We start from the raw sequence: 17205 nt of genomic DNA, 5'->3' as shown, positions 1-17205 counted from the left end.
GAAACCGAGCGGCGGGTATCAGAGGTGAAAACTGTGAAAGACATGCAAATCTGAAGTGACTTTGCACGCCAGTTGTTATTGTTGCAGAAAGCAAAAGAAAGACGTGGTTTTACATACACCTGTGTGTGTGTGTGTGTGTGTGTGTGTGTGTGTGTGTGTGTGTGTGTGTGTGTGTGTGTGTGTGTGGATAAGTATGACTTAAACCACTTTCAGGGATCCAAACCAGATTTAGAACCAGTTAATTTGGGACAGCATGTGCAGTTGGGTTTAGATTAGGATTAGGATAAATCTCCAGGAAATTAATGTAAAGGCCCCAAAAGTGACTTAAGTAAATGCATGTGTGTGTGTGTGTGTGTGTGTGTGTGTGTGTGTGTGTGTGTGTGTGTGTGTGTGTGTGCATGCGCCCATAGGTGGAAACAAGCATGCATGCACCAAGGTTACAAGCATAAATATCAACTATAGAGGGTGTGCACCTCTAACCATAAACCACACACACACACACACACACACACATATTCTAAATACCCCACTTTTTTCAGTCAGTTGCTGCAGCTCTCTCCCTCAATGACACCATCATGGGATGCTCATGGCTGTTGATTTTGGGTCTCATCCTAAACGTTGCTCACTGCTTGGAAATTCTGGGTGAGTCTGCAGGGTTCGGATCCATCTGTGACTCTCAGTAGTGTGAATGTATTTTACTGGCCCTCGAGGTCCAGTTAAACCTGTGGCATTTACACTAAAAACAGTGCTGCAGTGCTTTCTCTGTGGTTTTAATGCAATTATAAATGCACATGTGACTGCCTTTTTTACAAACAATAGAAATGATTCCTGCAGCGTTACTGTCACTCCAGCAAGATGCTTCATCTACATTGATTTGCAGCGTGATTTAAGAGCCACATTAGTTCCTTGACAACCTTTTAAAGTTAATATATTAGTGCTGTTAAGGGGGTTTTCCTGTGTGTGAGGGGAAAACCTTCTGTGCTGACTGCGAATCTTGTTTAGAGATCTTTCTGTATTGTTTTGGGTTCGGTTTGAGGTGTATCCTCAGAACGACTTCCAGCAGGAAATGAAAGTTTGAGTGTGTCAAAAATCTTTGTTTTTTAAGTGAAGATTGTTATTTGTTTTCCACATCCTCAGCGTGCAAAGGAGGACTTGCTGTGTGCCACATATGCATAGTTGTTGTTTGGTAAGAAAAGACGCCCATGAGGCTCAGGAAATAAGATGCAGAAGTTGGACACACCATCACTAGATCTCAGCCATCACTGAGTTTGTATCCTTAAGGTGTGCCTTTTTCATGCTTGGCTGACATTTATTTTGGCAATAACCTCCAAGGGCAAATGAATTATGGACCCACTAGGCATAATTGAACTGATACAGCATATTTATTCCTCTCCCTCTCCGTCCTTCCCTTTTAAGTGCCACATTGTTTCAGTTTCTATAGCTTTTGATGCAAACAGCTTAGTTTTGACAGCAGCAGCTGGCTTTATGTATGTTCAACACTTTTCTGTCATCATTTTTCTCATCATCTTGAATAAGAGTTGTTGGCTTCGGCTAGCTGATAGAGCAAACTGTGTCCTTAAGAGTACTTTGATAAAGTCAGCAGAGGAAGCGGGATGAAAGGGACTTGGTATGCACTGGAGTCTGCACACTGTCCTGCAAGTGCTGAAACCTGTCAGCATCTATTAAATGTCCTTTCCTCTGAAACCTCCCCTAATTGCAGCAGAGTTCAAAGGAAGAGGATGCTGGTGTTTAGGTGTGAATTCTAGTGTAACTTTTGGACTGCTTTCATTTCGTTCATATAATTTAGTCCTGTATCAAAGCAATACTTCACCCAAGTGTATAGTACCTTTCGGGTACTCACAAATAGTTGACCTGATGTGTTTTTCCCTCTAGTTGGTGCAGTATTTTGTCAAACTACTACCACGCAAGGCTGCATTGTCACTGACTATCGTCCAACCTCAAAAGAGCTTTAAACATGATTGTTCATGTTTAAGTGACAACCTCATAACCGCTGACCCCATTGGTCGGCATCATCCATCATAGTTTCACTTAACTAATGAAAGACAATGGGATGTACAGAAACCTCTTAAACAAGCACAACAACAGACATCCATCAGCCTCTCAGGAACAGGAACAATCACATTTTACCCCTCGAGATAATTCTGCTTTGCTTGAGTTTGCTGTTTTGGGACTGCTGAGGTGAACGTACTCTCATTGTTGTTGGACATTGTTTGTCAGGTCCGAGTGGAGAGCAGATTCTGGAGATAACACACAACATCACGGGAGTCCTTGGGGAAGACGTTTACCTGAGCTGTAGCTATCTGGGTGAGAGCGAGATCATCAACTCCCAGTGGAAACGGCAGATCGATTCCAAAGTTACATCCAGACGACTGGCAGGATTTTTAAGGGAAAGGCTTTTCAGCCATGATGACGACATCTCAGTCCCAGAATCTTCCACCAACCTCACAGTTAAGATGAGGGTGTCCAGTGTGGAGGTAGAGGGACAGTACACCTGTGAGTTTGCATCATTTGAAGAGACGATTTCTGACAATGTACTTCTCACAGTTGTAGGTAAGCTACAGCACCAGTCTGGGGTCTTGTAATAATTAGAATGCATCACTGACCCTCTAAGGGATATGAACTTTCCATCCACAGCTCGACCTCATATACAAGTTCTGGTGGCTGGTGAGCCCATCAATGGCACCCACCACCAGTCGGTGTCATGCTCTGCTGTCGGTGGCCGACCCACACCTCAGATTAGCTGGCTGATGAACGGCGACTCCCCCTCAGATGACACTTTTATTGACGATATCAACGAAACTTACCACTTAAACGGCACCTCCACCCTGAGCAGCACCCTCCACCTCCCACCCACCCACCTGCTGGATAAGGACAGTGTGACCTGCGTGGTCCAACATCCAACTTTCCAGGACCCCAAACACACCACAGTGAAGGTGGAAACCTACGGTACGCTCACATTAACGGCCCTGTGGGTCAGTCTTTGCAGATAATGTTGAAAAGGGGCAATAAAACACACACACACACACACACACACACACACACACACACACACACGCATCGCATCCTGCATTGATACTGTAAATAAGCATCAGTACAAACTCATGAGCTCTGTTCATCTCTCCTCCTGATTTTTTTCACTCTGGCTGTTCTTTCTCATCCGCTCCGAACACAGTGACAGACCATAAATCACGATGCACAAAGCCAAGCTTTTATGTGCAAACATGTGAGCCATAAAACAACTCAGTAACTAATTAACAATAATATTAAAACATATGCAGAACAGCCTGCAATGTGGTGGTCAAATCAACAGTCATTAATCTTTTAAAATGTACTTCATTACAGTTTAAAGAATGAATGCCCTTAAAATATAATTTAGGACATAGTCCATCATATTACTCCATGTGAAGAATAATGTTTTAAATACTTTCTCATTACTTCAATATTTATGCAGCTATCAGTGACTGAATGCTGTTATCTAGGTCGAAGCCAGGAGTCGCTGACTGTGGTGTTTTCTCTGGCAAACATGGTGAATAAAGACCCAATTTTGAGGGGTTTTCTTTTCTTTTTCCAAAAAAACAGCTTGAGAGAAAATCAGTAAACAAGGTGAAGATAATGCAAATGTGTAAATGTACAGTTCCTCCAACACAGGCCTCCAACATTTTGATGACAGTTGCATGAAATATTCTCTTTGAACAGATAATAAACCTTGAACAAAACTAGACGCGGTGCGGGCGGCCATCTACCCCGACCAGTTTGGTTGAAAAAGAAAATGGAGTTTATTTGATAAAATAGATAAAAGGGGAGGGGGGACTGTGTTGGACAAATGCATGGAATATTGATGCCCTGAGACTCTGTGGCATTTACAGACTGGGAATTGAATTAGAACATGGTGAGGGGGAGTGATGCCAGCTTTAAAATCATAAACATCACTTTTTCTGCAGTACACTGATCGTTCTATGTTTTGCTGAGCAGCACTTCGATAGGGTTTATTCGCTGATCATGACTGCACAGACTTTCCAAATGGTGTCTTTGGCACAAGATTATAGCATCCTTATCTAAGATATTAGCTTCATTTTCACCCAGAGGGAGGAAAATAATCTACAGCCTGTAGTTCAACTACACTAACTGTTCTTACATTTCAGAGTGAAAAATGCAATGTCTTCGTCTTCGTCGTCCTCCTCTTTATCCGGTGGAATCGGGTCGCGGGGGCAGCAGCTTCAGCAAGGAAGCCCAGGCTGTCCTCTCCCCAGCCACTTCGACCGGCTCTTCCGGGGGAATCCCGAGGCGTTCCCAGGCCAGTCGAGAGATATAATCCCTCCAGCGTGTCCTGGGTTGGCCTCAGGGCCTCCTCCCGGTTGGGCATGCCTGGAACACCTCCTGAGGGAGGCGTCCAGGAGGCCCGAACCACCCCAACTGGCTCCTCTCGACATGGAGGAGCAGCGGCTCTATTCTGAGCCCCTCCCAAATGACTGAGCTTCTCACCCTGTCTCTAAGGGAGAGCCCAGCCACCCTGCGGAGGAAACTCATTTCGGCCGCTTGTATTCACGATCTCATTCTTTCGGTCATTACCCAAAGCTCATGACCACAGGTGAGGGTTGGAACGTAGATTAACCAGTAAATTGAGAGCTTCGCCTTCTGGTTAAGCTCCCTCTTCACCACAACAGACTGGTTTAGCACCCGCCTCACTGCGGATGCCGCCCCAATCTGCCTGTCAATCTCCCGCTCCATCCCACCCTCACTCGTGAACAAGACCCCGAGATACTTAAACTCCTCCACCTGAGGTAGGACCTACCCCCGACCTGGAGTGGGCAAACAACCCTTTTCCGGCTGAGGACCATGGCCTCAGACTTGGAGGTTCTGATTCTCATCCCAGCCGCTTCACATTTGGCTGCAAACTGTCCCAGCAAGAGCTGGAGGTCATGGCCCGATGGCGCTAAGAGGACTACGTCATCTGCAAACAGCAGAGACAACACCCTCCCGCCACCAAACTCGACCCCTCCACCACCCGGCTGCGCCTAGAAATTCTGTCCATAAAGGTAATGAACAGAACCGGTGACAAAGGGCAGCCTTGGCGGAGTCCAACCCTCACACCCCTGGAGCTCTGCCACCGCGGAGTTGCTTAACTGCCTTGGCGACTTCTGCCCCGGATATTGGATGACCACCCCCCCCCCCCCCCCAAGTACTCCCCAAGCTCTGTCTCCTCCATGGAGTACATGTTGGTGGGATTGAGGAGTTCCTCAAATTACTCCTTCCACCGCCCAATTATCTCCCAGGTTGACGTCAGCAGCCTCCTGTCCCCACTGTAAACAGTGTGGGCAAGTTGCCGCCTTCCCCCCCTGAGGCGACGGATGGTTAAAAATGCAATGTGGATACCTAAAATAAAGAATCCCTTTATGTAATCTGTAGTTAATCATGTGTCATTTTATAAAAGTAACTTAGATTAGCTTTTTGGATTAGAACCACGAGTAAATGTTGTTACTCTCCAGCACTTTTACCATCAAGCTAAACTTCCTTTTTAGAGGTCAGACTGTTTGCTAAGAGCCCTTTAATGGATGCAGGCTACCGGTTCAGGTCAATAAGATGCAAAGAGTCTTTATGTAAGTCCACTAGTACATTTGTTTGTGCATTTAATCTTTAATTGCTTTGTGTATTGCTTCCCTCATAATAATATAATAATTTCCTTTACACAGTTCCTCTGAACATCCAAGTACCTGCATGGTTACTCAGTGTTCCTGCAGCAGACTGTCGGTAACGATCCGATGAGAACGAGACTGTAATTTTCTAACTGCAGTCGTTAAATGCACACATAACTTAAGGTGTTAACTGTTTGAATTTTTGAAGCCAAATTACTTTCATTCACTTTAATAATTATACCACTCCCTAGCACCAGAGCTATTATGTGGCGTTAGCTCACTTACTCATTAGGGACGACTGTTGATTGCGTGACACCACACCTTTTATGTATTTGTTAATAGACTTTGATCTCTCCTGATTTTGAGCATTTAACCACGTGGTCTGTCGGCTTTGAGTGGACAGCAGCTGGGCCAGACATCTGCTCCCAGCAGCAGTGAGGCCAACAGATGGGACAGGTGATAAGCTTAAGTCAGCACTCTCCAAAAGCTAAGCAGAAGCCCCTAATTTGAAGCTGCTTTTAGCAAACATTCATCTCATATTGCCTCCACTTCCTATTAAAGAAAAAAAAATCCCGAATCTGTATTTGCTATCTGAGATTTTAATTTGCAGGAAGAGACATCAGACCATGAAGGCATAATTCTTCTCGCCTTTCTTCCTGCTACACAGAGAGGCCAAACGTGACCATTCACGCAGACATGGTACAACAAGGAGGAACTGAGTTCTGGGTGGTCTTTTGCATTTCATCTGGCGGGAGACCTGACACTGACATGTCTTTGGCTTTGGCTTTGGACAGCGATGAAGATCTCCAGAGGGATAACAACACAGACTCAGACACCCAAACAATCTCTGTCCACCTCCCCGTGACTGTATTTCAGGGGCATAATGTCACTTGTGTGTTTGATCACCCCAAATTCACACACACGGTGACACAAGTCATAACACTGCCATCATTTTGTGAGTATTATCACTGGACATACTGTATATAGAAATGTCTTGATGCACATGAGGTAAAGATGGCAGCAAACAGAGACGCTGTTTTTATTCTGTAGATTTGTCTGGAGTGCAGCTCCTGTCCTCAGGGTTGGGAGGCAGAAGTGATGATGCGCAAACAGATGAGGTTTTAGAGCTGCAGGAAGGACAGAGCGACACTGTCATCGCCCTAGAAGTCACTGGAAATGTACCACGTTACAATCTTACCTGCAAAAAGTGAGAATTACTTTGTGATATCGCTGTGTCATGTCGTTCCTCTTCGTGGAGTGACCAGATCCATCTCAGATTTGGTCAGAAACACCTTAAGAATTTGGTGGCAGGTTAAGTGATGTAAGGTTTCAATCAGTGGTGTTACCACGGTGAGATGGACAGTTTTGATATTTCGCCACAGAACAGGAAACTGTTGCGAGACAATAAACTGCTCTCCAGTTTACTTTTTTTTTCTTGAGAGGTAACATTTGTTGTGATTAACAAGACTATTTTTGATTCATTTTCCCCCTTTAAAAACAATTGCTTTTTTTTTTATCATTGCATGGAAAATGAGATATTGGACAAAAATAGCAACTCCAGAAACAACTACTACTTTTTGTTCCTCTGTCTATATCCGCTGGGGGATGGGATGACAGTTTGGTGACTGCAAGAATTAGATTTTGACACATTTCCTGATGAATATAGTCATCAAAATTGAATCTTATACTTGCTGTGATTTATTTTGGTGCAGATATTTAAACTAACAGATGAATTCTGGTTTGGGTTTCTGCTACGTTTTTCTGTCCAGAGATGACGGCCCCTTGCCTGAGGGTGTGGAGTTAGATGATCGCAGCCTCACATTTCAGGGTCCGGTGGACCATCAGCATGCTGGCTTGTATGAATGCGTTGCATCCTATCACCAACACAAAGCCACGCTGCAGTTCAATGTGACAATTAAACCTCAGCTTGCTCAGCCTGGTAGGTGCTTAAGATTTCCTTTCAATTGCTTTGAATTTTCTACATTTTTTTATGAATATAAAATATTGAGGTGGAGCTTTCTCTCTTTGCTCTTCCTCTCAGCTCCTCCCACAATACGAGTTGATTTGCGGACTGAAGATGGATACAGTCTGATTGAGTGCTCAGCAGCTGATGCTTTTCCTGCAGCCAACATATCCTGGCTTCTACCAGAGGGTGTGTCTAGACACTCATGGTTCAATTTCACTTCCCATAATGGAAGCCACTCTGTCAGGGGAGTTTTACTCCTCCCTGCCTGTCCGCCTTGGGAGCTCACTGCAGAGTGTGTGATAAATCACCCTGCGTTTGAGAAACCAGAGAACAGAAGCATAACGCTCCCTCTTTGCGGTATGTTCAACAAATCACATGATGGATAATTTTGTATGAGGAACAGTCATATCTGGCCATGTTCGCCACCATAGATTTTATAGTTCTCTCAAAAGTAGCCCCTCACGCCTTGTAAATTAACTTTTCTGTGCAATACAGCTCGGCCCAGCATTACCATCAACTCCAGCACTGAGTGGAGAGACGGTGAAACGCACACTAAGGTGGACTGCTATGTGGACAGTGTTGCACCTGCAGCAACTATAACTTGGCTGGTTGGAAATAACAACAGCATCAGTCACCTGACAGACTATAAAATCCTAGCTAATGGTCTGGTTTGGACCCATAGCTGTGTGGATTTTCTGTCTTTTTTGTATTCTGGTCAGAGTTTAGCCTGCATCGTGGAGCATCCGAGCCTGCAGGCACCTGAGAAAAGAACAGTACACATTCCAGTTCACAGTACGCTATTGCTTTCCTGGAAATATTTTTATTTGTGTTATGTATAAACCATTGTTCAACCTCTTCCTGTCTGCTTTCAGAAGTGCCTCTTCTGAGTGTGTCTGTGGTGAGAAAGCAGGACTCTTCTCTCTGGCTGGCAGAGTGTGAATGCAGCACAGAAGGTGTCGAGGTTAATCTCACCTGGGTCCTTCCCAAAAATTCCAAAAGCCAAACGTTCCTGCACTCAGAGTATAAAGGGCTGAAATCCAGACTGACTTATCAGTTTCCACTGGCCCTTCATGAGGGACAAGACCTGACCTGTGTGTTTCACAGTGAACACAGATTCATTGAGAAGAGGAGCGTCCATATCCCCAGATACTGTGAGAGTGACACAAACAAAACCACGCACGCACGCACGCACGCACGCACGCACGCACGCACGCACAATTCAGAAATTTCCTATGAATGACTATTCCACTCAAACTGACTTTCCTGTAGATATCTCCTCTCTAAAAGTCCTCAACAACACAACACCACTGCAAAGCCGCTATGGTGGGGTACCCATCACACACAGACTTACTCTCCAGGAAAATCATCCCAACCAGAGGATACTGTTGCAAGTTGATGGCAACGTGCCAGAATACAACCTCATCTGTCGCAGGTATCAGAACACAGCGTTCCTCCTTTGGTTACTTTTGAGTTTACAGATGAAACATTACAAAAATAGATCAAATATGATGTATTGTTATAAATTTAAAGGTCAGGTACACACTGTGACTGATAAGACTTGCTGAGGTTGAAAAGTCACCGATCTATAAGACTGGGAACAATGTAACTTCCTAAGGCTAGTTTACATTAACTCTACAACATCAAATATTGCATATATGTTATGATCTATGTGTATCTGGAGAGAGGAAGTCATCCCCTCTGACTTTTTCTGAGATTTCTTCCATTTAATCCCTGTTAAAAGGTTTTTTTTTGGACATTTTCTCTTCACTTTAATTGAGGGTCTAAGGGCAAACGTCCCACCTTGTACATATTTAATGTACAATTTGGTAATAATAGCCTGCAATAATAAATTGGCATGACATTTAACATAGCTGTACTACTGACACACTATTATAGATACATTAATGGACACAGGGCCGCCAGCGTGGGGGTGTAAGGGTCAGTTTTCCCAGGACCAAAGTGCCCTCTAACCTTTAAATTATCTACCATATTGCTTTTTCAAAAGTACACAGGGACTCGTCTTATCACTGTGCACGAGCAAAACACTCGGTAGGCCTGGTAGATGATATATTATGCAACAAAGATACACGTGAACATGAAGAACACGACAGTTTTGAACATTTAGCGATATGTGCATTTAATTTTCACTCTTACACAGGGGAAATGTATATTTTTACATAGTTCATGCCAGAAATGTTTCGTACTGAACATATTTGGTGAATATTAGGTGCCATGTTCTGGTCATGTCTTTTGAGCATCATTAAAATGTTTTCATCGTGTTGCGGTAACGTTACCTGTTGCTTCTTTTTCTACTCCATCTGCATCCGCATTTGATATTCAGTTGAAGTTTTGTTGCAGGAGTGACGGCCTCTTTGTTCAGATGGAAGGAGTTGCAATGATCTTCCGCTCAGAGGTCACAGAGCAGGATGAAGGACTCTACACCTGTCAGGCATCCTTCTATCATCACTTCGCCACAGTCGATATACAGGTGGAGGTCATGAGCAACGAGAAACTCTTTGGTAATATTGCATCTGTAATATAAATGAATGAAAAGTTTGTGATTTGAAATCCTGATCAAAATAACATGTCTGGATGAATGTGTGTGTGTGTGTGTGTGTGTGTGTGTGTGTGTTGCAGTAATGGTGACTCTGGTCTGCATCTCTATGGCCTCAGCTTTAGCCATCATCCTCTGCATCTTTGTCTGGGTGTGCTGGTGAGTTCAGTGTCTCTGCGGGTGGTGGCCTGCAGCTCGGCGGGTGATGCGTGATGGGAAAATGAGGGTACAACGGCTGGTGCCGTATGATACGAGACAAACAGGATGTGCGGGCCTTTAACCCAACTCACCACAACCTCAGTTTCATGCAGTTATTCACAAACAGGAAAGCAATGTGGCTGAAGCAGACAGGTGTCTGCACCACCACAGACAGGTAGAAAACAGATTTATTTTCCAGTTCCCTGCTCTGCCTCTCAGCTGTGTTTCTTCTGGCTATTTTAACAGAAGACTTATTTTATTTGGCATTCTTTTACCAATGTCACATAGCTGAAGTAAAGGTCACATTGATGTGAGTTATTTTGACAATGAAATCTGATCTACCATTCGTCAATGAAAAAATAAAAAAATCCATCTCTTATTCATATTGCCGTTGGAAAAATGTGAGTCAGTCGGCTTTTTAACGACTGATGTGGGATATCTGTCACAATCCGAGAGCTGTTTATGGTTTCTGCCGGCAGAATTTTCCACATTTCCACTTTCAGTGTCTAATCTCTGGAGAATGTTTTGTCAGAATCAGATGTAATGAAGAAGCGGTGTGCAGCACAATAGCGACTTTTTCAATGGGCCCCGCTGGTCAGAACATTTGGTCAAGGTGCCATTGCCCGCTGTCCCGATGGGAGGGTCCTGTCAGGCTAATTTGGGAAGGTCAGTTACTACAGCGTACATAAGAAAACATGAGTCCATGGATGGGAAGCTATTTTGGGACTAATGTCACCTCCCCCCCACCTCTGGTCCATAGGACACTTTTGACAGCAGCAAGTCTTCATTGTGTGGATGTCACTGGGGTCATTATGTTCAGATTGAGCTTCTGCTTTTGACATGAGAGATCAATGAGGAAAACTCCGGTCGTCTCCATTGATATTCCTGTCACGTAATGAAGTCACTCCTGCAGTTTTTTTCTCCATAAGCCAACTCGGTTTCAAATTAATTCACAGTGCCATCTAGTGATGATCAATAAGTACAACGGTCTTCTCTTGAGGGTTGCGTTATAAATATCAGTGTTTTTCCTTTGTTTTACAGCAAGAGAATTAACACGACACAATATAAGGTAAATCTAATGTGTGCAGCATTTGCTTCAGAATTCTTCATCGTGAAGCTTTTATGCAACGACAACTGAAGGGTTGTTTCTTCTCTTTTGATTGTCACTCAGAAACCGGAGTCTCTCTCGGCCTTGACGGCTCTGATGCAGGAGCCCGGTTCTCCTCAGGTCCCCAAGCCAGAAGAGACACGTAAAGACAGCAAGGAAAACGCTCAGCTGCTCAGCTACTCCATCGTCATCGACGTCAAGAGTACAGTGTGAGGGAACATGTGTTTTAGAAAACGTTCAGCTTTTCATCATGCAAGACCACAAACAGCCTGGCAGCACAACTGTTTACAATTCAAAACTATTCTAGTGTGACTCCTGCATTTTATGCCAAATGCTGTGGTTTTTTTTTTATATTACTATTAACAGGCATTAATGATTTTCCACGCATTACATTGCACTTGTTCATTTTACTTGAATTTTGTACTTTTTTACATTTAATTTCGTTTTCAGCGATCACCGATAAAATGTACTTTTTTTTGGTATAAATCAAATTTGAATACAAGAGTTTATTACCTCAGCAGACATTTTTTAATAAATCTTAGCCGACTGCTTTAAATGGTTTACCATCTCGTACGACAACAGCAGGTATGGAAATAAGTTCATACACAAATGTACTTTCCAAATGCAGACGCTTGCCTCGTGGGTTGAGATTGCAGCTGTCCTACAACACCCTCTTGTGGTGGGTGGTCACACACACAACTGCATCGTTACGCAAGTCCTCTTTTGTTGTCCTTCTTCCGACAGTTACAGTTTTAGTCTATCAAAGACGTGACGTCATAGTTTACCTTGACTAATAAGACAAAGTAAGATGAATATTCAGATACCAGGGAGAATTGTTCTTCAAAAACAAGTCAGAATTTTATTTTTTTATCTGAAAATCTACAGTTATATATTTTATAAAATGTATTAAATTAGCCCGCTGCACCCAAGCAGCCATTCTGCTGTTTGCAGACTTTTATGCGTGATTTTTTTGTTCATGACTGCAGAGCTCTTGAACTGAACAAAAAAAAAAGTTCAGATAATAAAACTTGAAATCAGTGAACAAAAAGAAATTAAGAGGAAGATAGACAGGTCAGTTGACTCTTTCAAAACCTTGTAAAGACACCGATTACCAGGAGAAAAGGTGTGTAATCAAATGTCAGATACTCTTCCTAAAGGAAACCCCTCCCCATCTTCATCTTTTCTTGTACACGCAGGCCTTCAGCTGAAGTCCGAACTTCTTTATATTTTCTGGCGCATCTCTCGTCTTTACAAAGTCAAAGGCGTAAAAATGACTGTTCTCTGTATCCTACAAAAAAAATAAAATAAAAAAAAAATCACACACAAACAAATCCAACATTGTACCGTTACTGCTCAGCATCAGTGAGGGGCTTCAGCTCATATGGCAGGTACACAAGAGGAAACTGATGAGAGAGACATACCTGACTTTCAAAGCAGACAAATAAATCAGGTGTTCAGGTAGAAAGTAACGTTTGCACTGTGAGGTTTAAATGATACCGCGATTGAGAAGTTTATATGATCACGAAGTTGTGTTCTGAGTGAGCCTGTTGTTAAGTATAAACCTGTTGACTGAAAAATCTCGTCTACCTCAGGTTTCCTGCCCACAGCAGCCACATGCTGTGAAAAGATGTAGACCCAAATACTAACAAATACTCTGAGCAATACAACAACACATGATGAGACCTCAGCACATATTAATACTGCGTTGTATTTTTATAGCTAAAGAGGATTCTTTGCCACTCGTCTACAGCGAGCACTGATCGGTGCAATATTGCCTGACAAAACGCTGGCATTTAATCCTTCACCTCTAGCTTTGGTTAAGATGAGAAACACGTGATCTTTACCTGAGATATGAACACGGACACTTACATGTCATCGTGTATGATATCTCACCTTAGACGCCATCTTGAATCCCAGATTTGCCAGAGCAGTGATGAAGCTGCGCACGTTGTCAAATCTACTCGCCACCTCTGCTATTTTAAGGACGCCCCTAGAAATACACACAAGAGTTACGCGAACGCAATTAAAGTGGAGCCCTTTTCCTGCCCGAAATAAATAATAAATCAATCAATAATACGTCTTTGTACCCCATCTTCAGGACACGGTTGGCTTCTGCTAGAAAGTCTGCCAGGTTGGTCCCCATGAGAGAAAGGCAGAAGACAGCGATGTCCACTGATCGGTCCTTCAGTGGGACCTGCAGCAGGAGAGGAGGAGCTGCATTTAGTAAAGGTGGACAGTGTGAGGTCGTTAGAACGAGTGAGGAGCGCAGACTCACGTCGGCCATGTCACAGACGGTGACGAGGTCACAGGCGGCCGCCAGGTCGAAGCTGTGCACTTTGTTTTTCACGCTGCGTGCGATCTTACAGTCGCCGCAGCCGAAGTCAGCAACCACCAGCGAGGCAGGTCTGCAACAAATGATACACTTTGTTTAAGATCGCAGGGAAACTACAATTACTGCGTTGGGGTTGGCCAGCTGCAGTTTGTCCAGACTCAGAAAATACTGCATGTACATGTAGAGCAGACATGAGATGAACTCGAAAGTCTCGCACATCCTTTGTCAATCTAACCTTCTTACCAACCATGCAAAGAGTACACAAAACCTGCAATCAGGTAAAGTACTATTACTTTACTGAAGTATTAGTCAACTACAAGTGAAAGCACAAGTGAAAACATAAGCAATTAAAAGGAGAATCCCTGTAGAGAACATTAATATTCAACAAAACATGTTTCTTTGATGAATGAAGAAGTAATAACAGGGCAAATGCAGGCAACTTCTTCCAGTACAAGAAACACATAAATCGAAGAGCACCAACAAAATCTGTTAGTTCTTACTAATTACTTTGTAGGAGGGGATGACTTCTGCATAATCAAGAACCTACTTCTTAGCTATACGATTACCGTTGACGGAGGTGTGCTAACACTTCCCATCCACTACCATTCACTGTGCTAAGCTAATCTTAGCTTTGTATGTCAAAGCTAACAAACATTGAAAAAAAAAAAATTGTTATCTCACTTTTGCCGGATGTAAGAGATAATCCTGTCCACGGGATTGACGGGCCACCTCTGGACCTGCGATGTGTAACCTCTGTGGTAGATCCAGAAGGCGTCGGGATCTTGTCTGAACATGCGCTTCGCCTCGCCACTGGGCGTGCTGTACAAAACCTCATTAATGTAGCGGAAACGAGCCGAATCCAAGCGCTGCTCCATGCGGGACCGGAGGGAGGCGGAGCGGTCCTGTTGAACCTCTTCCTCCTGGACTGTCGGCTCATCATTTTGCTCTGGAGGACTCTCTGGTTGTTGTTCCGGTTCCTGATGTTGGAAAAGTTTCCGCAGCCGCTCTCTTTTCTGACTCTGCTCTTTGCTCAGTACAGGTTTTTTTGAGGACTTTTGATGCTGCTGCTGATTTTGCATTTCAGATTCACCTGTTTTCTGTTTTGATGCATCAAATAAAGATTCACTTGCATCTTTTTCAAATTTTGTGCCCTTTGTTTGTTTTTCAAGCCTTTCTGTTCGTGCTGTGTCAATATTCCTCCTTTTATGTGGCCCGAGTTCCTTCTCTCTTATTTTATTTGGGATTTCGGTCAGTGTTTTCTCACAGTTTTTGTTTTTGCTATGGGAATCTGTTTGAACTTCCTTTGGTCTTTGTTCATCCGCAGATTCTAATTTGTTTACTTCCTCTTCAGGCTTATTTGGGCGGTATTTATTTATACATTTGCGTTTGTTCCTCATTTTGCTTTTCCACTGCTTTCTGCTCAGTCTCTGTGTATCCTCTTGTTTATTTTCAGATTTGGTAATTTCTCCCGTCTTTGTCTGGTCAGCAGATGCGGTCTCTGCCTTTGGGGTCCCTTGACAAAGACAGAAAACAACTTATTAATTACCACTCAACATGCGAAATATGATATAAATAATGCAATGGAGTGGTTGATACTCACCAGGTTTGTCATCCTTCTTCTTCTTTTTTGCGTTAGTTTTCTGCTCCTCCACACAAAGATCTAATCCGCCATTCTCCTCTTGCTCTCCTGAGGATGACGCGTGTTTGGGTCTTTTCCTCCTTTTCTTCTTTTTCTTGGCGTGTGACGGTGCCGTTTCCGTCTCACTGTCACTGTCACGCTGATGACCGTCACCCTGCCAGTCTGGTACCGGTCCCAGCGTCTGCAGGGTTCGCAGCAGGCTTTTCTTTCCAACACTTTTGGACTGATAAGATGAAAAAAAAAATGCATGTAACTCAACTTTAAGCTGAAATATGGAGATAAACCAAGTAGTGGGTTCAATCGGCACATTTGAGGTATCGCTGGCTGTCATGGAACACACGACAAGTGTGTATGCCTTCTGATTCATTACATTCAGTAAAGTTTAATCACGAGGTCCATGAGTTGTCTGCATCTTCCTTCGCAATGTTGAACATATGTCGACAGATACATCGGCATTGAAAACCTGTTATCAGTTGGCTCTGATAGGAACAAAGAGCTGGGGCAGAAGAGAAAAATCATGAGTTTGCCCTCCTAATAAGGAGAGGGATTTAATGCTGTTTTATTATGAATATGTGACATTTGATGTGACATTGCTAGTTGCAGTTAAGCAACAGGCAATGTTGCAGTGTGACCTTAAAATAATGTAATATTGTTTTTCTTTTATTGGAGTAGTTACCCCCCTGCTTATTATTCATATATTATGGAGTGCAGCTCTGACATCGTCCTATCTGTCTGCAGCAGGTGGGCAGTTACCTGGACATTGGTGCTGTTGCTGTTTGCCTGCTTGTTGAGAACAGTTTGACTCAGGAGTTGAGCGTCTCCTTCATCATTCCAGTCTTCATCCTCGATAAACATCTTTGCTAGAGAACTGGAGGGATCTCACACACACACACACACACACACACACACACACACACACACACACACACACACACACACACACACACACGCGTTTACTCACTGGTATAATTGACAGATTCAACATAGCAATGCTAACAACTCGGCTAGCCTCGGCTACTCACCAGCCAGACTCAACCAGTCGATTGACGCGTCAAACTGTTTGTTTGTCTAAAGATTTGATTCGCTTCCGATGTTTTCTTCAGTGAGCACTGAACTTAATTTGATTCAACTTAACTATCGGGTTTCTAGCCACGTTCGCAAGCCACGTTTGTTAGCCTCATGTGCGTGAAGGAAGCAAAACAGTCCTACAGGCGCTTGTGGATGACGTAACTACTACGTCAAAAATGTGTCTTTCTGACTTCCCGACAAACTACAAATACAAAATAGAGGAGATATCTATTAAAGAAAAAAAAAAAAGTCCAACTAGTTACTTTTAGCATTTTTTTTATACCTACAGTTATTTGAATATGAGATGTTTAACGGCAGCTTATGTTGGAAACTATTTTATGTCAATAAGTGACAAAAAAGCATTGATGAAGACTAAGAATTGATGGCATTTCTGGTTAAGTTGTCACATTATGAGTAATTTGTATGATGTATGAAATCGGGTATTACTGGACAAAAGACTTAAATATAAAACAGACAAATAAGAAATACAATAAAGAATAAAATATCTGTAAAGTATGTTTAATGTGTTTTCATGTAAAAGGTATACAGCTCAGCAGAATTGTACAAAATGTTGACAAAAGAATACAAAGGTTATCAGTGTGAAAAGACCACCCTTATAGGGGTTTATAATGATCAAAAGATGTTTATTAAATTAACGCACAGAATCAGGATATTTTGACGGAGAC

The 17205-nt window shown here is 43.1% G+C and overlaps 2 protein-coding genes across 5 annotated transcripts; one reads left to right on the top strand and one right to left on the bottom strand.

The window, feature by feature from the left end:
* The first annotated feature begins 501 nt into the window (after positions 1-501).
* LOC147254981 (uncharacterized) lies at positions 502-14856 on the top strand. 3 transcript variants are annotated; one of them, XR_015118204.1, is made up of 14 exons: positions 502-642; positions 2239-2571; positions 2656-2967; positions 6322-6609; positions 6705-6861; positions 7424-7593; positions 7696-7977; positions 8116-8412; positions 8493-8771; positions 8890-9052; positions 9979-10139; positions 10258-11038; positions 11133-11441; positions 11544-11664. XR_015118204.1 is itself a non-coding variant. In XM_086216575.1 (14 exons), the coding sequence occupies exons 1-14, from the start codon at positions 576-578 to the stop codon at positions 11691-11693; spliced, it is 2706 nt and encodes a 901-aa protein (XP_086072701.1). In that variant the 5' UTR covers positions 502-575; the 3' UTR covers positions 11694-14856. The 3 variants fall into 3 exon arrangements, 2 of the variants coding, with proteins under 2 accessions (XP_086072701.1, XP_086072700.1); XM_086216575.1 differs by having other exon boundaries at positions 2239-2514; positions 10258-10333; positions 11414-11441; positions 11544-14856; XM_086216574.1 differs by having other exon boundaries at positions 10258-10333; positions 11414-11441; positions 11544-14856.
* Positions 11865-16693, bottom strand: rrp8 (ribosomal RNA processing 8). 2 transcript variants are annotated; one of them, XM_086216577.1, is made up of 8 exons: positions 16474-16693; positions 16205-16329; positions 15413-15674; positions 14494-15325; positions 13756-13885; positions 13568-13674; positions 13374-13470; positions 11865-12768 (listed from the first exon to the last, which is right to left on the bottom strand). In XM_086216577.1, exons 2-8 carry the CDS (start codon positions 16304-16306, stop codon positions 12655-12657), a joined length of 1644 nt encoding a protein of 547 aa, XP_086072703.1. In that variant the 5' UTR covers positions 16307-16329; positions 16474-16693; the 3' UTR covers positions 11865-12654. The 2 variants fall into 2 exon arrangements, with proteins under 2 accessions (XP_086072703.1, XP_086072702.1); XM_086216576.1 differs by having other exon boundaries at positions 11866-12768; positions 16205-16319.
* Between the last annotated feature and the right edge of the window lie 512 nt (positions 16694-17205).

This window comes from Aulostomus chinensis, chromosome 10 (genome assembly GCF_037954235.1).
Source record: "Aulostomus chinensis isolate RoL2024-O1b breed Wild chromosome 10, RoL_Achi_v1.0, whole genome shotgun sequence".
NCBI classification, from domain to species: Eukaryota; Metazoa; Chordata; class Actinopteri; order Syngnathiformes; family Aulostomidae; genus Aulostomus; species Aulostomus chinensis.
The sequence above is the reverse complement of the archived record's forward strand: the minus strand, read 5'-3'. Positions and strand labels throughout refer to the sequence as shown.

Bases quoted from the DNA above. Each gene is read 5' to 3' on its own strand.
- LOC147254981 (XM_086216574.1), top strand. From the start codon at position 576: ATGGGATGCTCATGGCTGTTGATTTTGGGTCTCATCCTAAACGTTGCT. The intron at 643-2,238 runs GTGAGTCTGCAG...ATTGTTTGTCAG, and splicing joins TCACTGCTTGGAAATTCTGG to GTCCGAGTGGAGAGCAGATT. The intron at 9,053-9,978 runs GTATCAGAACAC...GTTTTGTTGCAG, and splicing joins TACAACCTCATCTGTCGCAG to GAGTGACGGCCTCTTTGTTC.
- rrp8 (XM_086216577.1), bottom strand. From the start codon at position 16,306: ATGTTTATCGAGGATGAAGACTGGAATGATGAAGGAGACGCTCAACTC. The intron at 15,326-15,412 runs GTGAGTATCAAC...GTCTTTGTCAAG, and splicing joins GAAGAAGGATGACAAACCTG to GGACCCCAAAGGCAGAGACC. The intron at 13,675-13,755 runs GTGAGTCTGCGC...CTCCTGCTGCAG, and splicing joins CCGTCTGTGACATGGCCGAC to GTCCCACTGAAGGACCGATC.